Raw genomic sequence first — 27063 nt, 5'->3', positions numbered from 1 at the left:
TGCAGCCTTAGGTGCTGGAAAGTTGCAGTTTGGCCAGGATGTGGACAGTCACTTCCTGGTTGTGATGCCATCTGACTTCCAAGTCCACTCCTTCTGAATGCAAAGATGGCATGTGAGCGGTAAAGGTTTTTCTCTCTTGGGCAAGGAAGATGTTACTACCTCCTGGCACCCAGACCTGACACTATTGCCCTCTATTTGCCTCAAGAACTCCCTCAAGCTGCAGAGGTCATCGGGCTTGACGTCTGGCCCCACATAAAACACAACAGCTTCTATCTTATACACTGTTCGGCACTCTGCCCCTTTTGCAGTGTCAAGGAGAAGCCTGCGTGTGCTGGGGCAGGGCCACGTGTAACACGACCCATTGCTCCCCCCTCAGAGCCACTGTCTCTGGAGAAAGACAATGGCACACTCTGCTCCTCTGACTGTGTGCTACTTGCTGGCAGGAATGAAGTGGGAGGGGGCTTCCCAGAAATTACTTCTCCCAGGCCAGCAACTTAGTCTGTCTCTACACAAGCTCACCTTCCTGCCTGTCACCTCAGAAAGTGCCCTGGGCTGAGAAACCACTGTGGAAGATTTACACATCCTTCTCTTACACCACCTTTCTGCACATCCAGGCCCGCACAGCATGCCAGCTGGCCTCCGCGGAGCTGCCACCTGACTGTTGTCTCACCGCCAAGGCATCCCACAGTGTCCTTTAGCCTAGCCTCCCCCACTAACTCAGACCCTCTCTAGGGCTCCCTAACATTCCACGAAGGGGTGGCTTCACTCAGGACCCCTTACCCAGGTCTCTTCTCACTAGACCCCCTGGGTGTATGCGTCAGTGGGCTATACTTGTGCTCCTGGGACTCCCAGGGGCCCAGGCGCCTCCGTGAAAACTGCTTCCCCTGCTCCCTGGATACTGCCAAGGCCAAAGGGAGAGAGTGCTTGCCAAGGTGGCCCCAGGCCCCCTCCACTTACTAAATGATGTCGGTACAAAACCCTGTGTCACCGTTCCTGGCCCTGGAGGGCCTAGGTTCACCCTGGCTCCTTTCATATGTGTGCAAGTAGCACAAATAGGATTTGTTCTCTCCTTTCTGGAGGACAGAAGCTGAAGTGATGGTGTGAATTCCTTCAGAGGTGCTAGGGAAGGGTCTTCCTGTCTTTTCTAGCAGTTTTGGGGCTCCAGACAGTCCCTGGCTTGTGGCCCCAGCATCCTAATCTCTTCCTCCTTATGCACAGAGTGGCTCTTCCGTGAAGGATACGTGTCACTGGACTTCAGGCCATGTACATAATATAGGTTGTCTTACCACTGTGTCCTTAGTTTGACTGCCTCTGCAAAAGTTCTTTTGCCACATAAGGCCACTCTCACAGGGCCTTGAGGTTAAGATGTGCGCCTGTCTTTTGGGGAGTCACCATTCACCCCACTACACTTCAGGTGCTCAGGCCTGGGCCTACTCCACCTATGCCATGGTGTCGATGGGGGCCGTGTGTGGCATGGGAGCCACAGCTCAGCTCCTCCAGTGTTTCCCTTGCCTCTGGTCCATGAAAGGACTGGGCAACGGTGCTTGCACTGCAAGCTCTATGGACTCCATTCTCTACAGCCAGAAGACCCTCGAGGGGTTGTCCCGCCTTCCCCATCACCTGGGGCAGGAAGCCTTCCTGCTGGTAGCACAGGCTTGCTAGGGCTCCTTGCTATGAACCTAGTTAGCCCGGACTCAGGGCTGCCTAAAGACTTGGAACCCCAGGTGCGTTTGTAAGGAAAGGTACAGTGAGGGGTGGGGGTGGGCAGCTCCCAGAAGCCAGGGCTGGGAGGACAGGGCTGGCCAATGTAGAGAGTATTCCTTTTTATTTTGCCGGTCATGAGGCTTGAACTCTGGACCTGGGCACTGTCTCTCAGGTCTTCAGCTCAAGGCGAGTGCTCTACCAGTCAAGCCATATCCCCATTTCCAATTTTCTGGTAGTTTATTGGAGATAAGAGTCTCATGGACTTTCCTACCTGGGCTGGCTTTGAACCACGATTCTCAGATCTCAGCCTCCTGAGTAGCTAGGATTATAGAATGAGCCAGCAGCACCTGGCTTTCTTATCATTCTTCTTGTAGTCTTTTTCATGGCTCTTTTCTTGGAAGAACTTATAATTGTTGGCATAGAGAAGTATCTATGGTTTCCAACTTGGTTTCAGCACATGGGCAGTTATGTGTACTGTGCATATTGTGCATGTAAATGGCCACAATAAAGCCAATGGCTCACACCTGTAATCCTAGGCACTCAGGAGGCTTAGATCTGAGGAACATGGTTATCTTCACGAAACTACTAAAATGCTGGAAGTTGAGCTATGGCTCATGTGGTAGAACACTAGCCTTAAACATAAAAGCTCAGGAACAGGACCCAGGCCCAGAATTCAAGTCCCATTACAGGCAAAAAAAAAAAAAAGAAAAACCCTCCAGAACCCATTGTATAATCGTCCCCTGGAGCCCTCCATTCCCCAGCCCCACCTGCTCAAATCATTCATTTTGTAAAACTCTCTGAAAATAACAAGGTATCTGGGGACCGGCTTGCTGCTCACATAGAGTAACCTGGAGGAGAAACTTTACACCTAGCAGGTTTTCAAATCTTGCACGTTCTACTTTCCTCTTTTCTCTCCATCTGCCTCTACAACACCATCTCCAAGTTCCCTTTGGGACCCCACCCCCACTTTGTGATCCTTGTTTTTCCAGATCCCAGATCATGCAAGCTCGTCCCTACTGGGAGACAGACCATGCCCTGGATACCTGATGCTAGAAATACCCCGCAATGGCTCCCATGGACCCCGGAAAAGTGGACAGATGAATAGTGGACCTAATGCCCATAGGCCTGGCCCAATGAAGATACCTGACCAACTATGATTCCCACTCTCTGACTCCTTCAGGGACTGTAGGATGGTGACCACTGCAACCCCAAGCCCTCTGTGCAGCCAAAATGGGAAGCGGAAGTGCCCTGGGGTACGTGGGGAGCAGAGCGAGACCAGAGGCTCCTGTGGGGCGGGTTCGGGCTGGGCTGCAGCGCCGCGCATGCTCTACGTTCCCCCCTGGCGCCCCGTTCCCACGCCGCCGCCACCCCGGCCCCGCCCGCTCACCGCCCCATTCTGCAGCGCAGCGCCAGCGGACCGACGGACAGCGGTGCTGGGCGCGCTTCTTGGGCAGCACCGGAGGCAAAATACAGACGTGGCTGGCAGCCCTCATCTTCCTGGGGAGGGCGCCCCGGAGGGCTTCTCGGAGGTGGCAGCCTTGGCTTCAGGTCTGGCCAGGGGCAGAGGGGAACCGACAGTCTGGCTGCCCGAGGAGCATCATATGCAGGCAGGGATGCCTGAGAGCAGGTCACAGGCCTGTCACAGCAGGGGTACGGAAGGGCGGGTGCAGGTGGATAGGGAGTGGAAGGAAGAAGGGGGAGCAGCTGCAGCCTCCGTTGTCAGGGACGCCCTGGAAAGACGGCTATTGCGGCTATTGCGGAGAGGAGCTGCCTCTTGGGGTCGCCCCTTCTAGGGGTACCAGCATAGAGGGGCACTGGGGGGAGCTAGCTGCAGCCAGTGTTCCCCTTTGCTCTTCTGTGGTTTTCAGACATTAACCCTGGGTCTGGCACAGGATCATCACCTCGCCGATCCACTCGGTAAGTTTGGATTTTTGCACGTATAGGTAGAAGAACTCCTGGAAGGCTGGCATTGGGGGATCCCAGGATGTGTGCATGATACCAAAAATCATACTCCCATGGCTCTCACAGATGGGTGCTGTGCCTCCCAAGGTAATAAGTTGACTGGTTTCAGATGTGCTAACTGTATGCCAGGAAAGGTCAAAAGCTTATTCAAGCCAAGGAGGAGGAGGAGGGCTGCATGAAGGTGGGGAAGGAGGAGAGGGACTGAGCAGAGCTGTGCTGAGCAGGGAAATGTGCCCAGTGCTTCCCTGCAGGACTGGTTGTGACTAGTTTAGCCCAACAAATCTCTGCCAACTACAATCTATGGGCCAGGTTGTTGCACACATCAGGGAACAAATCGGCAAAAGTGTCTACTCTGTGGGTCTAGTTCTAGTGGCTTAGCACAAACAATAAATTGTAAATGGTTTAAAGTAGTAATTATAGATCATGTTAAAAGTTAGTAAGACCTAGAAGGGGTGGGAAAAGAGTCCAATTGCAACTTTTAAGTACTGTAGTTAAAATAGGTTTCATTTTCCAGGCAACATTTCTGCAGACTTGAAGGTGGTAAAAGAGTGAGCCATGTGCTTATGTTTTGGAACAGCATTCTACGCAGAGGGAACAGTTAGTGCAAAGGCCCTGGAGCTGGTGTGGCTTGGCTCTGGGGGAGGGGAGGTACTGCTTGGAGGCCAAAATGGCTGGAACAGAGGAAGGGAGGGGAAGGGAGGGGAAGGGAGGGGAAGGGAGGGGAAGGGAGGGGAAGGGAGGGGAAGGGAGGGGAAGGGAGGGGAAGGGAGGGGAAGGGAGGGGAAGGGAGGGGAAGGGAGGGGAAGGGAGGGGAAGGTCAGGAAGGTCCATGTGGCTTTTACTCTGACACGTGCATGTTCTCAAGGATTGTGAGCTCAAAAGGGCAGGATGAGACCCACCTATGTCATGAGCAGTGTGGTATGTCTGGGCCAGCCTGTGCCCCCATCAAGACAAGCGTGAAGACAGCAGATGCCTGGCAACTTCTTAGAGGGTTATCTGAAGGGTCTACTTGGGGCTGAGCTGGGGGAACACTCATGCCTGATGGTGACAGGTGACAAGGTAAGAAAACCTGGTGGGGCTAAGGAGGTAGTTGAGGTCTTGAGCTCCTGGACCTGTGAGAATATTCCACCCCCAAGTAGGCCTGTGTGTTATTTGTGTGCAGAAAAGTCCAAATTCCCCATCCCAGAAGGCTCAGTAGGATTTTCAAAGCTCTTCTCAGTGTATGGAGTGTTGGTTTGTCTTTTCTTTGGGAAATGCACCCCATCTAGTGGTTGTGTGCAAGATGGCGCTAAGGTGCTTTGGTTGAAGCTGGCAAACTCTCCCTTTTCTCTGTCAGGCTTTTTCTGTATGGGCAGTCAGCTCAGTCTTATCCTCCTCCTCTTCCCCCCGCCCGCACAAGCGAGGTTGCTCAGCACACTCAGTTTCACCACAATCAAGAGTCAGGGAGTCAACTGCTGGCCTAGAGGCTCAGGCCCCTTGCAGAAAGGGACTAACTCAGGAAGAAGCTAATAGATACATAGGCTGATTGACCTTCCTGGCTTCTTACATAACACTTGGGTCTGATGGGCACTTGCCTGTGTGCCCAGTGTTGTGTTGTGCAAAACCTGAGCTTTGAGACCATCCTTCAGCCTCCAGCCTGTCCTGTGCTCTGAAAGCCCACAAGCACAAAATAGTCTTGCTAGTCTGGCAGGAGGAAGCTGCTCTTCAGTTCCACCAAGCTCCTGCCAGAAGCTTGCTTATGCCCACACTCCAGTGCAGTGCGACCCACCAAGGTTCCAGGGGCTAGTGTGTATGAGGAAAAGAGTTGTGCTAGCCTTCGCAGAAGTTGAAATTATAGCTCACTTTCAGGGATGAGGCTTCAAGGAGAGACACTATGATGAGTAGCTGTCTAGTACAGCCAGCACCTCCACGGAGTCTTCTGCTGTTGAACTTCTTCACTGATCTTCATTGAAAACAAAATCCTGTCCATGATCTCCATTGAAAACAGAATCTTGTCCATGTGGTTTTTCTCTTAGGTGGTCACAACCAATAGCTTTTTGTTCCTCAGGTCGTGGGTGAGGTGACTACAGATATTGCCCTTGTCTGCCAAGTTGTCAAAAGTGAATAGTAGCCATGCAATAGGGTTATGGTGGGAGAAAAAAACCCACAAGCTTAAACTGTTTTTCAACACCATGATTTTATCCTAAAACGCTTTCAAACTTTGATAATTCCTTCTCATGTATCTTTAGTGTTGCACCATGCCCAATGACAGTATATGGTAATGGAATGTTTGCATAGTTGGTGAGCATAGATGACTGCAGTAGCATCTCTTTACCCTCTTTTTTATTGCATTGAGAGTTCTAGATCAAAATTCATCATTTGGAAAGGAACAAGTCAGGGGCATTTAATGAATTCACAGTGCTGTGCAACCACCACCTCTATGTGTGTAGTTCCAGAACATTTTCACCACTCCAGGAGAAAACATGAAACAAGGGACTCATAAGCAGATCCTCCCTTTCCTCAGGCTCAGCCCTCGGCAGTCTGCTTTCTGATTATCGCTATGCCTATCTACACATGTCCTATGTGTTTATAAGATTTTTTGTTGCTTTTGGGGCCTGAATTGTGGGCCTGGGCTCTGTCCCTCAGCTCTTCAGCTCAAGGCGAGCGCTCTACCACTTGAGCCACAGCACCACTTCCAGATTTTTCTGCTTATGTGGTGCTGAGGATTCAAACCCAGGGCCTCATGCATGCAACACAAGCACACTACCACTGAGCTACCTTCCTAGGCCCTGTGCTTATAAGATTTAAAGATCTTCTTGGATGGCCACTCTTCACACACTGACACAGGTATACATTAAAAGCAGAAAGAACTCTGCTACTTGCAGCTCTGGATGACAGAACACTACCACATGGGGACACACACAGGGGCTCCCTTGGGGACAGGATAACAGCAAGATGGAACTTCAGGGGGACTAATACATAGCCTGGGGATTTTCTTAATAATTGAAGGATCTTGTGGGCTCTGGGACCCAGGGTCTGTCTCTAGTTGTCTGGGATCAAGTGTCAGAGTGGGATCACAAGAAGGAAGTAATGGGAATGAGGGCTTTCAAAACTACATCCAAAAGACAGAGAAGAAGGTTTCCAGCCACAGCTACAAAAGTAGGTCAAGAGAGTTCTTGTGAAATATTGTGTTGCATCATATAAATGGAATGACACAATATGTGGCCTTTTGTGTCTATGTCTGGCTTTTTTTTTTCTTAGCAAAAAGTCCTCAGGTTTACCCACATTGTAGCGTGTGTCAGAATTTCCTTCCTTTTTATGGCCAAAGAATGTTCCAATGTTTATATTGACCACATTTTGTTTCTCTATTTGTCTGGTTTTGGACATTTGGGCTATTTCTATCTTCCTCTAGTGTGACTCATGCTGCTATGAACACAAGTTTATAAGTGTTTGTGTGAACACCTGATTTTAATTCTTTTGAGTGTCTACCCAGGAGTGGAATTGCTAAGTTATATGGTAATTATATTTAACTCATTGAAGAATCCACAAAATACCTCTTCCCACCCCCCCCATTTTTAATTGGGAACACTGGTTCGTTAGTCAGCTTCCTGTTACTATAAGCAAATGTCTGATGCTGTGCCCTAGGTGCCAAAGATAAAGAGGGAAGTGCCAAGCACTTTTGTTGAGATTCCCATGGGAATGGGCAGTGGTGCCCCAGGTACTTCAACTTGCTTCGTTCCCAGGCCTGTTCCCAGGAACGAACAGCTCAGCCCTCTACCCTCCCCCAAGGCTAACCTTCACTTCCCTGGCTAGGTGAACCTTCTCAATGAGCTCCGTTGCCCCTCAGCCCTAAAAAAATATATAAAACAAAATAAACCCTGCCTCCCACACTACTGCCTAGCTTCAATGGATGGATGCTGGGGCCACTAGGGATGTTGCTGCCCTGTGCTATAGTGTGTCTCTCATCAGCATGGTGGGATGAGGCTCTGAGCCTATCCCAGACACCAAGCCAGTGCCAGAGAAGGTGTGCCCTGTGTGTTTGGAGATGTGGCACTGCTCCCAGGCTGGGACATCTCCCAGAGAAAGAACTCTGGAATCTTGCTGTCTGTAACTCTGTCACTGTGACTAGCAGCCAGGCTATCCCAGTCAATGGTGGCTGCTTACCTGGGGTGTGGGGGAAGGGAATGCAGCTGTACAGGAGAGATGGGCTTGGGTCTACATTGCTGTCCTCTCTATGTTCCAGAGTTACCCAAGTCTCTACCACCATGACCCCATTTGGGGTTATAAAAGTCCAAAAGATGGAAAAGAGCAGGCCCTGGCCTCAGCCATAGCAGGTTCCTCCAGCCCTAGACCCAGGATCAGGTCCCTCCCTCTCTGCCTTGTCTTTGTTACCAATTATAGACTGTTTTGTTCCTACCACTCACAGATTTCTCTACACTGACTTTTGGAGAGGTGCTGGTCACTTGGGGCTGGAACTCCCAATATATTACATGCACAGAATTTTTTTGTCTGAGGAGACAATTAAGTTATGCAAATTCAATGACAAGTACTTAATGTCAATCTACTATAAGGTATTTTATATAGGCACCTCCCTTCAATTTCTACCATCCAGACACACCAGCGTGAGGCAGATTTATTTTTGTCTAGATTGCTCTGACTTCTAAGATTTTAAGATATCTTTGATACTTTTTAGAGGAAAAAGTTTCCCATACAAAAATGAAATGCCTTAGATGATGGATTTATGAAGGAAAGGGGTTTTGGGCTCTCAGATTTGGATAGAGTAAAACTATGCACCTGGTCACATGGAAGCAAAGAAAAAAAAAATAAAAGGCAGAACCTAAGAATCCCACTGTCTCCTCTGAGAGCACACCCCAATGACCTAAAAACCTCCTACGAAATCCCACTTCTTAAAGGTCCCATCATCTCCCAATGCCACTTGCCCCTGGGACTGAGCCTCCAACACTTGGGTCTTTGAGGTGTGGGAGGGAGGGTATCATTTACAATAAAAACACTTCAGTAGCACTGTGCAGCATACACATGGGCAGAAAGAACAGTCTACTGAATCTCAGGTATCTTGTCTCCTAGGTTTAGTAGCAGCCACCAATCTTGCCTTATTTGTTTCATTCTTTCTGGTGTTTGGTTTCAGAAATGTTTTAAAGTAAGTTGCTTTGCTAGTTCTTCTTCAAATGATTCCATATGCATTCGTAAAGTAGACACTTTCTTCTGTGACCTAGTGCCGTTATCCACCCAACGCATGAGCACTAACAATCCCCGACTAGCTTCTGATGGCCCACTACATAGCTACTGCTCTTCCATTATCCCTAGTGCCTTTGATGACTCTTTAATTTGTGCCATCATCTTACCTTTGTTTTGCTTGAGTGTTTGGCTCCTTAAATCTCTTTTCACCTAGAAGGGTCTTCCTCTCCAGCCTCCTTTTTACCCCTGACACTGGCTTTCAAGGAAAGTGCCCTGGGGTCCTCTGAATATTGGACATCAAGTACAGTGGCCATATTAGGATGCAGTCAAATGGCTTAGGCAGGAGTCCTCCCCCACTGCATTCTAGCAGCAGGTCTGTTGCTACTGCACACTAATGTTGGATTTCTCTCTTAAGAGCACCAACCACAGGATGACATTTGATATTTGATAGCTCAGTCTCTTACAGTTTTCACCTAATACTTCCAGCATAGCTTCCACTTTTAGAGCTCCTTTTGCTGATTAATATAAATGTCTTCAGAAATAGGACTTTCATTTTTGGCTGACGTTGATTGACAGTTTATCAGAGATGGAAAGGGATTTGGGGCCAATTTAAATGTCAGTTGAATACCATGGCTATCCTTGTGCTCCTGGGAATCGGTCCTCTCTTCCACTCCTGTGGCACAAACTACATCTACCCATAAAAGTTCTCTTTACCCACTCCTCCTACTAGCTACTGCCAAGTTTCTATACTCTTCTGTCCAAGACCTTCATGTTGATAATTTCAAGTTAAATAGAAATAACTTTTTAAAAACTTTTTTGGGGGAGGTCCGGTCATGGGGCCTGGGTGCTGTCCCTCAGCTCTTCAGCTCAAGGCTAGTGCTCTACCACTTGAGCCACAGTGCCACTTCCAGCTTTTTTCTTTTTGCTTATGTGGTGCTGAGGAATCGAACCCAGGGCCTCATACATGCAAGGCAAGTGCTCTACCACTGAACCACCTTCCCAGCCCAAAACTTTTGTTATTATAAAGGTGATGTACAAAGGAGTTACATTTGCTTAAATATGATAGAGAACATTTTTGAGCCAGGTACTGGTGGCTCACTCACACCTGTAGTCCAACTACTTAGGAGACTGAGATCTGAGGATCATGGTTCAAAGCCAGGCTGAGCATGAAAAACTGTGAGACTCTTATCTCCAATTAAGTACCAGAAAACTAGAAGTAGAGCTGTGGCTCAAAGTGGTAGAGTGCTAGACTTGAGTGAAAAAGCTCAGGGACAGCACCCAGGCCCTGAGTTCAAGCCCCATGACTGACAAAAAAGGAAAAAAGAAATAACATTTTGGGGGTGAATGTTCTTTTACATTGTTTTCTTTTTTATTTAATTTAATTTTATTTGTGAACATACTGTACAGAGGGGTTACAATTACATGGGCAGGATAATGCGTACATTTCTTACCAAGTATTGCAGCCTCCTCCTTTGGTTTACCCTTCACATCCCTTCCCAGCCTCCCCCCTCCCCCCCAATCCCAATCCTTCTCCTTTCCCCCCTCCCCCCCCCGCACCGATTTTACATTGTTTTCTAGCATTGGGAAGTGATGTAGAGAAATCTGAAGCCAATGTGATTTGTGTTCACTTTGTCAGTTCCACACTTTTCTCTGCCCGACTCCCTGACTCACTTGTATTCCTTATCTTTGCTCATTCTCTCAGTTCTCAGCAGCATGCACATAAGCTTGGGCCTGCTGAGGGCTAGGAGACGTATCCTTAGCCCACTACTGTCTTTTTCCACTTGCAACCTTTAGCTTTCAGCCTGGAATTACTCCTTCAGAGAGCCTCTTCTTGCTCCCCTGAGTTCCTCCTTCACGTGCTTCTCTTTCTGCTCACTACAAGTCTCAATTTTCAGATGAAGATTCTACCTTGCTTGTGGAGTTTTCTGTATGAACTCAGAGCCAAGGGGAAAAAGAATCAACAATGGAGCTTCTGAGGATGTTGGAATCAGAGATGCTTGGCAGAATGGAAAGAGAGTGGAGAAAAGAAGGAAACGAGGGGAAAAGAATAGGTGGTCAAGCTGGCCCCCAGCATCAGAAGTGGGCATAAGATCCCTGGCTCAAGACTCACTGAATGGGAGAGATGAGCGACTAGAATCCCAGATTGGGAATATTTTGGGGACTGTACTGTGCCCCCCCTCGTCCCAATCTACCTGTGAAGGTTCCCTTATTTGGAAATAGGGTCTTTGAAGATGTCATCAAGGCAAGATGGGATGATACTGAAGTAGGGCAGGCCCTAATCCCATTACTGGTGACCTTACCAGATAAAGGATTGTTGGAAGCAGACACACCAAAGAAAGATAGGCATGGGAAGATGCAAGCAGAGGATGCAGTGATGCATCTGCAAACCAAAGAGTACTCGTGGCCACCAGAAGTTGGAAGAGGTGAGGAGGGAGTCTTCAGAGGGAGGGAGGCTGACTCTGCCAGCACCTATATCTCAGGCTTCTTCCCTCCAGAAGTGGTAGATAAGATATATTGCAGTTTACATGCATGCGTGCGTGTGCACTTGAGCACATGTGTGTGTGTGTGCGCGCGCACACACACACACAGAGTGTATGTTACAGCATCCCTAGGAATGTATGCCAAAGTTGTGATGGTCGGAAGCCTCAGTGCCTCTTGTTGCAAGCAGTGGTCATAGGCAGTGGGGTGTCAGGGCATTGAGCCCACTGACCTCTCAAGAAAAGACCACTCCCTCTTGCCCTGTTTCCTGTCACTCTCACATACACCACAGCCCAGCCTTGCTTGGCACCATCTGATAAGGAAAAGTTGGTTTTTCAGCACCACTTCCGGTTTTTCTAGTGATTTATTGGAGATAAGAGTCTCATGGACTTTCCTGCCCAGGCTGGCTTTGAACCGTGATCCTCAGATCTCAGCCTCCTGAGTAGCTAGGGTGACAGGCATGAGCCAATGGCATCCGGCTAAGAAAAAGTTTTGAAACTTGGCTTCTTGGTATCCAGTAGCCACTCCAGGCTGGCCTGGTCTTACCTGGACCCTTTATATTTCCCATAGCCTCTTGACGGTGACGTAGCAGGACCCTGGCAATGGCAGCCAGTCTCCTGAGGGAAAGATCCAAGGTGAGTGAGTGTTCCTCCCTCAAAGCCTCAACATCTCCCTTTAGCAGGCTCTCTTGTCCCTCCCCATGGACCTGGGACTCTCCAACCCAGGGGAGAGCTCAGAGTCAATATGCCCCTTTCCTGGCTTACGCATGCTGGCTATACAACTTCCATCAGCTACTCTTCTCAGAGAGTGCTGCTTGTGACTGAGACTATGAAGTTACCCAACTATCCCAAATCAGGGGCACCCCCATATTATGTTGATGCTAGCTTACCCTGGAACCCAGGAACTTGAATTCCCCACAGGAACAGAATTGTTTATTACAGGTGCCAGTATCTTTTGAGGATGTGTCTGTGTACTTCACGAAGACAGAATGGAAGCTTCTGGACCTTAAACAAAGGATCTTGTACAAGCAGGTGATGCTGGAGAACTATAGCCACTTTGTATCACTGGGTAAGTGACCTTGCCCCCCACATACGCACTCATTCTCACCACTTCATATACATTCTGTTTATTTCTGAAATTTCTTGTTTGTTGGTTACTATGAGTGCAAAAGCAAATGCATTTCTCCATTAGACCACTAATCTGTTGTGGGTTACCTATGGCCTCAGTAGGACTCTATAGTTAAATCATTTGGACCTGAAAAAAAAATTCAGTAAACATATGAGCCAGTGAATTTCAATAATTTATCATGAGGCTAATTTTGCATACAAAGCCATGAATGGACTAAACATGCATAGATGCCAATTATACTGGAATCGTATGTACTTGTTTAGGTTAAATTTGTTATCACAGTTGCACTTTACTTTCGTCCCACTTCAGAGAATTTCCTTGCATGATCCATGTAAGTCTCATGCAGGATGAAGTGATGAATTTGGTTTTCAAGTCTAGAGAAATCCAGAAAGAAGCTGTCAGAACTTCAAGTGGTCTGCTCTCCTTTTCTTTCACCAACATGCCTCATGGGAGGTTATCTCATCCCTGTGACACTTCAAAAAAGTGTTTTATGCATTAAAGTATGAAACCAAGATTCAAAGGCTGCATGGGTGGGTGAGAAGAATCACCGAGAACCTGAATGACAGAAGTAATGTACCTGCCTTCTGCTCTCTGAGAAGGGAGTAAGGAATTGGCCCTTGCATACCTGGTAGCTCAGTGTGTCGTCTGCTGTAGCAGAGCTCAGGCTTCCCAGGCACCTTTCCAGGCACTGCTGAGAGTGGCTAATACATAGACATTTTTCCCCCAACACACTTCACTGCCTTAGGGCTGGAGGGGGTATTTGAGACAGAGCCTCCTTTCCACTCTTCAGACTTAACCTCTATAATTTTTACCCCATCGGAGAGACTAGCTACTTTCCCTGGGGTTTTTCTAACCTTTACCAGACAGGGGATGTCTCTTTCCAGGAAGACTTCTGGTTTCCTTGGCTGAACTTGGTGGTGAACCAGTGTTTCCATTTTCTTTGTTGTTGTTGTTGTTGTTGTTGTTGTTGCGAGACAGGGACTCGAACTTAGTACCTGACACATTACTCATTTGCTGGTGTGTTACTGAGCCCTGCCTCCAACCCCTAAAAAGATTGGTTATTTCTTTTTCTTTTTACATCTTTTTATCTTGCATCCATCCTTGGCTTGAACTCAGGGCCTGGATGCTGTCTCTGAGATTTTGTGCTCAAGTCTACGGCTCTACCACTTGAACCACAGCTCCATTTCCAATGTTTCCATTTTCTTTCTCTTTATTTTTCTGTTGGCTGTGGGGCTTGAACTCGGGGCCTGTTCACTGTCCCTGAGCTCTTTTGCTCAAGGCGAAGGCTCTACCACTTGAGCCACAGCTCCACTTCCAGGTTTATATTTTCTTTTTCTTTTTCTTGTTTTTTTTTTTTTTTTTTTTTTTTTGTCAGCCATGAGGCTTGAACTCAGAGCCTGGGCTCTGTTCCTGAGCTCTTTTGCTCAAGGCAAGTGCCCTAACACTCTGAGCCACAGTTCCACTTCTGGTTTTCTGGTGGTTCATTGGAGATAAGAGTCTAATAGACTTTCTTTCCCAAGCTGGCTTTGGAACTCGATCCTTGGATCCCAGCTTCCCGAATAGCTAGGATTACATACAGGTGTGAGCCACCTATGCCTGGCTCAGTGTTTCCATTTTCAAAGTACATCACTGTACTTTGAACTGGACCTACCCAGTGACACTATGTTAGCTGAAGATACTAAAGCTGGGCTGCCTTCAGGAATGACTCTGCTGCTAGAGTGGTGCTGATCTGCTTCATTTCCATGAACAGGACTTGCCTTTCCCAAGCCTTGCCTGGTGGCCTATCTGGAGCAAGGGGAGGGGCCCTGGGTACCAGCCCTCCACAGTGAAGGAGCAGCGGAATCACAGCCAGGTGAGTGAGAACCTGTCAGCTTGCTTGCCTGAATCAAGGGGAAAAAAAAGAGTAGAGTCCACAGAAGGATGGTATAGGCTGGAACATATTGGAAGGGATATTTTTCTTTAGTGGCACCCATCCGTTTGCCCTGGTGCCTGCTGGAAGAATGGAGTTCCTCTGGCCTGCTGTGTAATGCCAATACCTCCTTCTTTGTCTTCTGCTCTCCTATCTGCGGGAGGAAAGCTTTTCTGTTTGGGGGTTATCTTGCTAATCCTGCCACATTCCCTTGTTTAATAATGGAGCTCTAAGGCGTGATGGCACTGCTTGGTGTTCTTTTTTTTTTAATTTTTTTAATGTGAAAAAACTGTACAGAGCCCAGAAAAAAAAATTTAAAAAAAAAAACTGTACAGAGGGGTTACAATTACATGGGCAAGATAATGAGTACATTTTTTATCAAGCATTGTAGCCTCCTCCTTTGTTTCCCTTGTTTGGTGTTCTTTGTCTTTGCAGGCGATGGGGTCCAGAAAAAGACGTCGGTTTCAAAGCCCAGACATTGTGCACAAGGAGTGCCAGGGGGCCTGGGGGCGAGGTCGCCAGACAGATCGGGATCATTGTCCCCGAGAAGTCCCTTTGAGTCCCTGAAGAACCCTGCTCTACAGCGCCCCAAGTGCGCGGAGAAGCGATACCTGTGTCAGCAGTGCGGGAAGTCGTTCAGCCGCAGCTCCAACCTGATCAAACACCGCATCATCCACAGCGGTGAGAAGCCCTACGCCTGCCGCCAGTGCGGGAAGCTGTTCCGGCGCAGCTTCGCGCTGCTGGAGCACCATCGCATTCACAGCGGCGAGAAACCCTTCGCGTGCAGCGAGTGTGGCAAGACGTTCACGCGCAGCTCCAACCTCATCAAGCACCAGGTCATCCACAGCGGCGAGAAGCCGTTCGCGTGCCGTGAGTGCGGGAAGCTGTTCCGACGCAGCTTCGCACTACTGGAGCATGCGCGCATTCACAGCGGCGAGCGGCCGTACGCTTGCAGCGTGTGCGCCAAGGCTTTCAGCCGCAGCTCCAACCTCATCGAGCACCAGCGCACCCACAGCGGCCGGAAGCCTTACACCTGCCCCGAGTGCGGCAAGGCCTTCAAGGGCATCTCGCAGCTCATCCATCATCAGCGCAGCCACAGTGGCGAGAAGCCTTTCTCGTGCCAGGAGTGCGGCAAAGCCTTCCGCGGCCGCTCAGGCCTCAGCCAGCACCAGCGGGTGCACAGCGGCGAGAAGCCGTATGAGTGCAGCGAGTGCGGCAAGGCGTTCGGCCGCCGGGCCAACCTCTTCAAGCACCAGGCGGTGCATGGCGCCCTGCGGCCCTCGGAGCGCCGGGGCCGCGGGAAGGGGAGCCGACACGGCTGCCTGCTCCTGGAGCCCCGGCGGGGACCCCACGGGCCACGGCTTAAGGAAGGCAGCCCGAGCCGCGGCAGCCAGAAGCCCCATGCCTGTGAGCACTGCAGCCAGGCCTTCGAGAACAAATGGAAGCTGCGGCGTCACCTGCGCAGCCACCGCGGCGACAAGCCCCAGGCAGGTGGCCAGCGGGCCACGGCAGTGGAGGACAAATCACCCCTCACCCGCCATCTGAAAGCTCAACCCGTCGAGGGAAGCCATGACAGCCACAGTGCCAACGTCCTGTACCCTGACAAGACCCAGGGCAGAGCCTGGCCCTGACACTGGGAACCATAGCAGCGACTCCCACCTGGAAGGTCCGCCCTTCCCCATTGCAATCTGCCCCAGCCCTTCCCTGGTGGGTTGGAAACGCAACTCCCTAGTCCGTGATGGTACAGTCGAGGCACAGCGACTGCCCCTGGAAGGCCCACCCTTCCAGGGCCCAGGGCTGGCACTCGTGCCAGGTACCCACATGTGGGCATGGATGAGCAGAGGGGCCAGGTGAGCAGAGCTCTGCATTAAAGGAAATGAATTGTTCTCTCCCATCCACGTGGACGGCAATGCTCTTCTGCAGTAGTGTAGGGTAGTGTACAGCCAGTAGTGTAGAGCAGTAGTGTAGAGCCAGCTCTAGGCTCCGCTAAGTTGCTGAGTTCCCAGTAGGATGGCCTGTGTCCTCTCTCTCCCTTTTCCTTAAAAAATAGTTCGTGTTTGACAGTAGGAAATACCAAAAGCACTTTAATCCATTAAGAGCTTATAAATGAAGGGCGCTCTGAAGTTCACCTGTTGGTGCGTGGCAAAGCCCAGGGCACCCTGTTGGCCTAGTAGCACAGAGGAAAAGCCCTGTGGGCATGTGGTTAGGGTGAAACATGGGCACCTTCTCGTGCTTCTTGGAGGAGCTACGTCCAGCTCCATTGTCTGTGAGCACAGGCTTCTAGGAAATCACTAGCCTAGGTCCTGCAGAGAGGATAAGACTCAGGGACCCTGAGCACGTGCTTTCTGCAGGAGGAGCCTTTTCCTTCTTGTCCCTCATAGGAACATAGTCTGGATGAGACATAGCAACATTTGCAGCTCTGCCACCCTGCTGGCTTCACTCCTTCTCTCTGTCCGAGCAGGACAAAGCCATAGTGGCCTCCTTAACCCCTCTTCTACTCTTTCCTCTCAAACTTACCCACTCCTTCCCTTCAGGGATCCCCTATCTTATGATTGTGATTATTAGGAGGAAGGAAAATCCGGGTAGGTAGAAATTTGCACTTAGGCGGGCCCTGAATTGCATCTGGGCAACATAGGGACGCTGTCTTTCACATGATATTTCTTGGAATTTTAGAAGTGTATTGCTTTAATGTTTTTGTATTCAGGGCTAATGTAAGTCAGTAGTGGAAAGTTTTGCCACAGGAGTGTGTCACGGACTCACACTTTAAGAATCCCTCAGGCTGGATGTAGCTCAGTGGCAGAGTGCTTGCCTAGCATAACAAAGCCCTTGGTGACATCTCCAGCATCACAAAACCCTGGTATCTTCCCCAACCCTCTGAGAAGACCTGAAGCAGAGAGAAAGAGGCCTTCCCAGGTCCATATGGAGAGGTGGGCAACTTTCATCTCTTCTTGTCATGAAGCGATCCTCTCCTCTCTGCCTCAGCCTCGCACAGATAGGGTGGACCCTTCAAATAGCACTTTACTGAAAGCCACGGGGATTTCTCAAGAGGAAGCTGGTGGCCACCAGAGGAAACTGCTAGCTGGCACTGACCTATTCCCTGTATACTATCCCCAGAGACCTGGGAGTTCTGCTTCTTGGTGTTCTCCACTGAGTATCCTGGTCAGCTGGCCACCTTCCAACCCTTTCTACTCCAGGAGAGAGTGGGGTTTATCATAGAGGCCACCTTAAGGGCAAAGGGGTGTGGTGAAGGACATGGAGACATATGCTTCATGTCTCCATGGAGACACAGAGCTGCTCCTGCCTTGTAGCTGAGATGGTCAAAAGCTGCTTCCTGCCAGGAGAGTGAGGGAAGACCTGGAAACCCAGGATTCCTCCTGAGGATATTGTCTGAATTGCTCCAAAAATTGTTATAAATACACATAGACAGAAGTTTTATATAGGGAAACATTTTTATGGAAAGTGCCAGAATTCTTATGACTTGCTCTTGTCTCCGCTTCCTGCAGTAGAGTTCTGAAGGCTTGTCCTGTATTTAGTTTCTTGTCTGCATAAGTCTGTCCCAGAAGCTCACTGATGTTTGTCACATTGGCCATTTATCTCTCTGCCAAGCCCCATGCTGCTGGCACTGCCAAGCGCATGTGAAGTGAGCACAGCTGTCTTACTTAGCTCGTGTAGTTGTTTCCAACTTTGTGTGAAGGTAGTCCAAACTGTCTGCAACTTTGGTGTTTCCACTAAGAAAAGAAATAATAGGAATGGTGTCTTTGACACCATTGGTGAAGCAATTGGATGGATTGGGTTTTTCTGAGACTCAGACTCTTCTAGGGCTGACACAGATACAGGAAACCAGTCCCCACCTAGGTAAGTGCCTGCAGTGGGAGGTGCTGTGTGTGGCAAGCACTCACTTGAACACTAATGTGCCTTTCTAGCACACTGAGAACTGAATGATTCAGTTTCTACAGGACACCCAGTCACCAGCTTCTATGGAGGAAGAGTTGGCTCTCACAAGTATAATGACACTCTACTGGTCTTCACATGAAAGCTAACTCTATTTTCAACATAAGCATCTTCTTTCACTTTAATCCTACACTCAAGAATGATTCGCTACAGGAAGGATGGGTTCTATGCAGGCATTTTTAGAAGAACATGAATCTGTCCAGAGAATCATGTCAGAGTACCCTGAAAAACTCCAGGGTACCCATTGCTTGCCTGGATAATGACAATACAGCTCTTTCTTTGCTGAAACTCCATCTAATAGCTCCTGTTAATTTAGTTTTCATTGCCAGGTGATTAAAAGTAGGCATTTCTTTCAGGGATGACTATCAGGTATAAAACATGAACGGAACGGGTTTTGCATGGAATAAAAGCCAGCATTTGTAGAAGGGACACTTGAAATTTCCTCCTATGGTGCCTGGAAGTTGGGCTTCATCCCTCCTGCTGCTTGGGGGTATGGGGCAGGGATGATTTTCAAACTTGCTTTTTGAGAGATGACTGAATTGTGAAAGATTAAACTATATTTTTAATGTCCTGCTGCTTTTCAGGTCTTCCTTTATCCTTTACTCCATCGCAGCGCGTGTGTACACACACACACACACACACACACACATACACACACACACACACACACACACACACACACACACACACACACACACACACACACACACACACACACACACCAAGAATTCCCCAGATGATCATTTGGGTCTCCTTTGCCTTTTGAGCATTTGCCCTTCTGCAGCTTTGTGTACTTTTCAAAAGCTGTGTAAATCCCATGGCAGTATTTCCATGGGGCCTGGAAGTCACTGTAAGATGGAATTGTTCCCATTTCTTTTAGTTGCAAATAAGGACAGTCTACCTTGAAAGGAGCCCCCTAGTGAAAAGGGGCTGTTCTGATGGTTTCAACTAAATGAATAGGTAGTTGGGTTAGAAATCACAGGAGAGATATCAGTATGAAACTGGGAAACCCCCAAAGCCACTACTTGGGTGTTTCTTTGGGCCCCTGCCTCCAGGGTAATTCCTTAGTCTGCCCAGGGTACAGAATCCTCTGACCAGGATCATGGACAGCCAACCAAGGCTGGATAAATACTGTGACTGAGAGCAGAAAGGGTGAGTTGCCTTAACAAGTCTCCCATCAGTTTTGTGAGAAATTCCACCCTTCATGTTTTTCCTGTAGCCGGGCTTCAGCCAACAGGGCAACATCCCTACTCATCACGGTGAGTGCAGAGCGCAGCTCTCCACATGGGAAGTGGACGTAGAGGGACTTGTGATGAAGGGGGTGCTTGGAAATCTTGAGTTGGGACAGCTAGGAGTGGTTGGGAGGAGAGGGGATGATGTGTTGGGGAGACCCAAAAAGGGCACGGGGGGGGGGGGGAGTTCTCACACAATTCTGATTTAGAAGGTCAATTAAAGCCAGAATAGGGGAGGACTTGGTATGCCATATACAAAAGTTTGGACAAGCTGGTTCCAGATGAGCAACTTTCCAGAACATGAGAGACTAATTCTGTAATTCAGGAAGGAAGGTTGACATAAATTAGAGCTACTATAGGATTTGAATTGATTCTTTGACAACCAATAATATGATAGCTATGATGTATGAGGAGGTGACCTTGTGGGTCCCCAGGGCCAGTATCTACTGCTTATGATGTCCCTCCCTGAGAGGGGAGTGTAAGAAGGTCCCAACATATTCCTCAGAAGTTCCAACTTGCAATGGTCTATATAGTTGTTTCTATCTTTCGTTAGTCCATTAGCTATATGGATCCTCTGTGATTTGTGGACATCTACTCTGAAAATCCTTTTGTGTTCCTGTCTGGTGTTTTATAGACAGTATCTCCCTATGTAGCCCAGGATGGCCTTAAGCATACTATGTAGCCCAAGCTGAAACTCATGATCCTTCTGCCTCAGCCTCCCAAGTGCTGGGATGACCAATATGTGCCACCATGACTGACTTCTCTAGATTCTTCTGTTTTTATATTGGAAATAGTTTCAAATTCAAGGTCCTGGCCATTCACAAGGAGCACAGTGCCTCTTTTTGTGTCCAAGAGGCCTAAATCTGGTCCTTCTCTGCCATTTGAGAACATTCAAGCTAGAAATAAGGGCCTACTGCACTTTTGGACATCTTAGGTTTGGATTTTTTTAGCTATCTCTGGCAGATTTATGGAGTATATATAGGCATATAGTAGTCGATACAACTTCATACAAATTGGATGAGTTTTGACATATGTCTACACCTATGAAAACATTCCCACTATCAAGACAGAACATCTCCAACCAAAGTGCAGCCTTGTGTTCCCAGTAACTCTTCCTTCCTGCTTTTCCCTATCACCTACATATATACACTGGTCTGTTTTCTTCAATATAGATTAACTTGGATTTTCTAGGATTCTATATAAACTGCTATCACTTTTTAAGTATTTTGACACTCATTCAGATGGTTGTGTTTCTATCAATATTTCATACATTCTTGCTGAGTACTATCCCATTTTATGGATAGGCCACAGTATATATTGGATACATGTTGGTAGATATTTAGATTGTTTCTGGTTTGGCCATGATGAAACTGCTGTGAATGTTTGTGAAAATGTTTCAGTGTGGATATATATTTTTATTTCTCTTGGCTACCTAGATAGGAGTACCATTGCTGGGTCATATGGTGGTAACATACTGAGTTTAACTTTTTGAGAAACTGCCAAACCGTTTGCCAAGACCATTTGCACTATTTTATGTTCTCACAGCTTGTATAAGAGTTCCAGTTTCTCCACATCCTAACACTTGTCATTGTCTTTTCTATTCTAGCCCCCCAGTGAGTGGGAAGTGATATCTCATTGAGGTTTTGATTTAGATTTCTTTGATAACTAACATTGATGAGTATCTTTTCATGCACTTGTTGGCTATTCACTTGCCTTTTTGGGGGTAAACGTATGTTCATCTTCTACCCATTTTTTGAGTTGCAGTCTTCTTATAAAGTGATAATTTTAGCTCTAAGTCATTCATCAGATACGTATTTGTGAAAATATTTTCTTCCAAATTGTGTTTTTAATTTTATAGTCAAGATGATATACAGAGGAGTTACAGTTACATAAGTAAGGTATTGATTACATTTCTTGTCTAACTTGTTACCCCTTCCCTCATTTTATACTCTGAACTTTTGGTTCCAAAGGTAAGAAATATTTGGAAAACTCAAATCACTAAGAATTTTATTATGTTTTTATGGGATTTTTTCTTTTTTTTAATTTGTGTTTTGCTTTAAGAATAGATTTTGCTATGTTGTCTAGGCCTATTTCAAGCTCCTAGACTGAAATGATCACTGTGCTCCAGTCTCCAGAGTGCTTGCTATGTATGCATGTACTACACACTGAGCTTTGAATTCATGTTAATTAGGACATTCTTCCCCTCTTATTTTACAAATATTTTAAGATAACTTCTTCTATGAAATCAAAAGATGATAGAACTGAAAGTACAAAGCCTAACAAGTTACCTGACTATTCTGCTTCCTTATCACTACTAAATCTTAAAACTATCTTCAGGAAAAATTGAGAATTAAAAGAAATACATATCACAATCCTTACTAGGTGATAGCAATAAAAATTAGTTTGGCTTTAATATCAAACAAACAAAAAACTCACACAATGAGACTGAAATGAAACACTGCATCAAAACTAGTTTCTGGGCATTCCCTGTTAACCACAGATGCCCTTTGGAAGCTAATGAAAATGAGTATATCTAGAGGCAGTGAAATTGATAGGAACACAGGGTAAACATATGGAGAGGTAACGATGAAATCTGCCCTATATGACATGTGTCAATAAGAAAAAAATTAAAGACCTATTTAAATTATTCTATGATGGCAGCAATAGAAAATAAGAGCTCCTTTGCAAAACTACTTAAAGATAATAAAAACGAGAAAAAATTAACCTGGGTATCCCCAATTTCAACCTAGATTGTCTTATTTTTTATTATAAGCTCAAGTTACATTTCAAACTATATAATATTCTTTTCACTAGGAACTATTAAACTCATATAACCAACTATTAACTTCCAGACAATTTAGAGCTCACAAGGTTAACAGAAAGGAAATTAGATGACATTTAAGTAACAGCAAGTACCCATATACCATTAGAAAACCTAGTGAGGATACCAGTTCTGATATTTTATCTTTTATGTGAGACTATAAGACTTTCACATTTCCCAGGCTGATTATTTGTTTTATATTATTTAAGACTGATACGTGTAAATAAAACGTATAATGTATAATATGACAAAAATGAATAAATCAAATGGAAAAATGAAATAAAGCATAAAATGGGCATTGTTGCTACTGCACATAGTCACCTGATCAGCTGCCTGGGAACTTGGAAAAATATTTTTGCTCAGCCTAGGGTCTTCACCCAACAGTGTCAGTATTATGCTGATACTTGACATCACTAGCAAAGAAGTCATACCTGCCACTCTGTTGTAATACAGCTATGCAAAAGTCCCTTCTTAGCCCTTTTTATAGAAATGTAATCACTTCAGTTCTTATATTTAGCTTTATGCTTCATTATATGATGCAAGGCAAATTCAAGACTCATTTTTCTATACGAATTATCACATTCCCCAGCACCAATGTAGCAAACACAATCTTTTCCTCAATTGAATTGCCTTGGCACCATGGTGAAATCAGATGGCCTTATGGATGACTCTACTTATAGACTCTTCATCATGCCTCAAATGATTTGTTTTATGTTACTTGGTGTCTTACCAGTCAGTGCCATGGACTGAATGTGTTATCTCCCCCCCCCCCAAACAAAAATCATGTGGAAATCCCTTACCCTCAGAGCTCTGTCCTGATATGGTGGATCATGCTTTTCTTCCATCTAGTTGAGAGAGATCAGGAGGTTCTCCACAGTTTGAGATCAATCTGGGCAAAAAGTTAGCTAGACTTGACCTCACCCAAGAAGCAGGGCATGGGGTTATGGGCCTGTGGTCCCACCTATTGGAGAAGCATAGAACAGAAGGGTCAAAGTTCAGGCTGGCACAGGCTGACCCAGGCCAAAAAAAAAAATTAAAAAGAAGTCAAGCCATGTCTAAAAAAATAATGTAAAGCAAGAAGTGGTAGGAGCATGTCTCAAGTGTCGCAAAGACTAGAGTTCAAAACCATAACACATATACAAAGTTATCATGATATACTACAAAGACTCCTGAATTCAAACATTGTGGTTCTGGCAGGTAAAAAAGAGATGAAGGGAACATGATAGAAAATTCAGAAGTAGAGTGAATAATAACAGATACCCAAGGAATTTTGAGACTGTTGGCTGGGGGCTATTTTCCCACATGGGAGACCAAAAAATGTCATTGCATGTCCACATGACATCAACAGGCAAATAAAAGCAATTGTAGATGAACATAGGATCAAGAATGCAAAATTAAGACCCTGACATTTTACTAGAAAATAAAATCTAGGTATTGGAAGCTCATGTATGTAATACTAGCTAATAAAGAGTCAGAAATCTAATGATCAAGATTTGGAGCCAAACTGGACAGATATAACTCTAATTAAACAGCAAAAAGCCAGAACTGGAGATGTGGTTCAAGTTGTAAAATGTTAGAACTGGAGTTCCAACCCCAGTGTCATCACAGAAAAAAAAGAAAAAAAATAGAGATTTATTTTTGATATCTTAGAACACAGCCATAAAGATTAATATCACAGTAGGCACCAGTGACTCATGCCAGTAATCCTAGCTACTCAGGAGACAGATCTGAGGATCATGGCTCAAAGCTCAGAAGGAAAGCCCATGGGACTCTTATCTACAATTAACCACCAAAAAGCAAGAAATAGAGCTGTGGCTCAAGTGGTAGAGCACTAACCTTAAGAGAGAAAAGTTTAAGGATAGTGTCCAGGCCCTGAGTTCAAGCCCCAGGACTGGAAAAAATATCATAATGTATAAAATAGTATCATATAATAAAATAATATCATAATGTAGAAAACACTTTCACAGTTCAGAAAGGACCATAATTTCTTGAATTGAAAACTGGGTGAACTGGTCAGGTGATCAACATGAGTATTTTAATGTAAACAGAAAGACAAATGGACAGGCATCATAAACACAGGTCAATCTTACTGACTGAGGTATTGAAGAACAATTACTTTACATCACTTAAAAAATACCTTCAGCGCTTGTGGCTTATGCCTGTAATCCTAGCTACTCAGGAGACTAAGATGTGAGGATCGAGGTTCAAAGCCAGCCCAGGCAGGAAAGTCCATGAGACTCTTCCTTCCTTTCTTTTTTTTTTTTTTTTTTCAGTCCTGGGGCTTGAACTCTGGGCTTGGGCGCTGTCCCTGTGCTCTTCAGCTCAAGGAGAGTGCTCTACTGCTTAAGCCACGGTGCCACTTATGATTTTCTTTTTCTTTTTTTTTTTTTTTTTTTTTTGGGTCCGGTTGTGGGGCCTGAACTCTGGGCCTGGGCGCTGTCCTTCAGCTCTTCAGCTCAAGGCTAGCACTCTACCACTTGAGCCACAGCGCCACTTCCGGCTTTTTTCTTTTTGCTTATGTGGTGCTGAGGAATCGAACCCAGGGCCTTAGGCATGCAAGGCAAGCACTCTTCCACTGAGCCAACTTCCCAGCCCCCACTTATGATTTTCTAGTGGTGTGTTGGAGATAAGAGTTTCACAGACTTTCCTGCCCAGGCTGGCTTTGAACCACGATCCTCAGATCTCAGCCTCCTGAGTAGCTAGGATTACAGGCGTGAGCCACTGGTGCCCGGCCCATGAGACTCTTATTTCTGATTAACCACCAGAAAACCAGAAGTGACCCTGTGGCTCAAGTGGTAGAGTGCTTGCTTTGAGCTGAAGAGCTCAGGGACAGCATCCAGGCCCAGAGTTCAAGCCTCATGACCCACACACACACAAAAGCAAACAACAACAAAAAAACTCCAATGAATCTACAGCATGTAGTCATGAGGCTACAATGGGAAAGTTGGCCTGCTATTGGATTCTAAAGATAAAAATTAGGGCATTACAGAATATTCCACCTTAAAAAAAGAGTTTATCACTAGTTTATGACACAGAAACTCCAAGTCCTAACAATAAGTAAACCTTTGACACATGAGCCAAAAGTCAGAATGAATATGGATCCCACAATTGCAAAGAAGGAACCAAGAACGGACAGGTGCACTGACAGGGAATTGCATGAGTGCACTATGTAGTAGCTATGGGGGTTCAAGGATAACTTAGGGAGCAGTGTGGTTTGTGCAGGGAAGGGTGGATGGAAGAAGGTGGAAGGAGATCTGGAGTTTGTCCACTTGCCCTTCCCACATGAAGTATAGGGTACAGGGCTGGTCTCATTTTCAGTGTCGTTGGGTCTGCTGCCAAGCTGAGAGGCTGGGAAGGATTGGTGACAGAGTACCTGGGGAGTTCTGGGCCAACAAAGACAAGGAAGCCACCAGAAGTGTGGTACTTCTATTGCTGCCTGAAGTGTAGCCTACATGGACCAGCCTTGCACATGTGCACTACAACTGGCCAATCAACTAGGCACCTGCACATTCTAGGTGGGCTAGTTTCATGCACAGTACCTACTCATGTAGTGCCACCAGGCAAGTTGGTACTGTGTGTAGTGTGGAGGTAATTGCAGCCCACAGGGTAGACAGGGGACACGGGGACACCCAGGTATGTGAGAGTTGGGGAATGGCAATTGTGGAGTTGGCCATGAGGAAGGTGCCAGCTGTAGAAAAGTGGGATCAGTGGGCTGGGAAGGTGGCTCAGTGGTAGAGTGCTTGCCTTGCGTGCATAAGGCTCTGGGTTCGATTCCTCAGCACCACATACACACAAAAAAGGCAGAAGTGGTGATGTAGCTCAAGTGGTAGAGAGCTAGCCTTGAACTGAAGAGCTGAGGGATAGCATCCAGGCCCAGAGTTCAAGCCCCATGACCTACGAGAGAGAGAGAGAGAGAGGGAGGGAGAGAGAGAGAGAGAAAGAGAGGGAGAGAGAGAGAGAGAGAGAGAGAGAGAGAGAGAGAGAGAGAGAGAGAGAGAGAGAGAGAGAGAGAAATGGGGTCAGCTAGGACCCCTGGCTCCTGGGGAATGAGGTAGTTGGCCTCGGGAGAGCAAAGTTGGCATGTGAGGAGATATCACCAGACCTTCAACTAGGCATGGGACTGGCTGAGCGCCTTTGGAGACTGCTAGGGAAACCTTTCACGAAGAAGGTCTCAAGTCCTGGAGCATCTGAGAGGGCGTGAGTGGCAGATGACAGTTTGGGGCGGGGGGACTGTTTATATCTGTCCCTTGGCCTGGACAGTCCATGCATTCTCAGGAGACATCTAAGTCCCTCAGGGGCTCTTGAGCAATCCAGGATGGCCAGCGGTCGTGGCTCTCACCTGAGTGTGCACCCTTGGAAAATGGCAGTAGGATATACGAGAGGGTATGAGTGGCAGCTGGCAATGGGTGTGAGGACCATCCATATAGTAATTTGCCCCGGACAGGTTAAAGATGCGCAGGAGACACTTGGGTCCCTTCATGACTCCTGGGCAGTCGAGGATGGCAAGAGGTCACGGCCCCGCCTGAGTGTGCCGGCTGGTAATGTGATCCAGACAGAAAGTTCTAGGTCCGAGAGCGTCTGAGAGAGCATGATTGGCGGTTGGGAATTGTGGGTGGGGACTCTATATCTGTCCATTGGCCAGAACAGGCCGCGCATGCGCAGGAGGCACCTAGGTTTCTGGCGCGCCTGGGCCGACCAGGAGG

At 47.0% G+C, this 27063-nt stretch overlaps 1 protein-coding gene across 2 annotated transcripts; it reads left to right on the top strand.

Annotated features, from left to right (window-relative positions):
- The first annotated feature begins 3593 nt into the window (after nucleotides 1–3593).
- Nucleotides 3594–18846, top strand: Zfp92 (ZFP92 zinc finger protein). Of its 2 annotated transcripts, XM_070039537.1 has the most exons (6): nucleotides 3594–3621; nucleotides 10737–11264; nucleotides 11890–11954; nucleotides 12261–12387; nucleotides 14198–14299; nucleotides 14792–18846. In XM_070039537.1, the coding sequence occupies exons 3-6, from the start codon at nucleotides 11922–11924 to the stop codon at nucleotides 15985–15987; spliced, it is 1458 nt and encodes a 485-aa protein (XP_069895638.1). In that variant the 5' UTR covers nucleotides 3594–3621; nucleotides 10737–11264; nucleotides 11890–11921; the 3' UTR covers nucleotides 15988–18846. The 2 variants fall into 2 exon arrangements, with proteins under 2 accessions (XP_069895638.1, XP_069895636.1); XM_070039535.1 differs by lacking the exon at nucleotides 3594–3621 and having other exon boundaries at nucleotides 10700–11264.
- The last annotated feature ends 8217 nt before the right edge of the window (nucleotides 18847–27063 follow it).

This window comes from Dipodomys merriami, unplaced genomic scaffold (assembly GCF_024711535.1).
Source record: "Dipodomys merriami isolate MVZ:Mamm:240054 unplaced genomic scaffold, mDipMer1.0.p SCAF_3, whole genome shotgun sequence".
NCBI classification, from domain to species: Eukaryota; Metazoa; Chordata; class Mammalia; order Rodentia; family Heteromyidae; genus Dipodomys; species Dipodomys merriami.
This window is presented reverse-complemented; position numbering and strand designations above follow the sequence as displayed.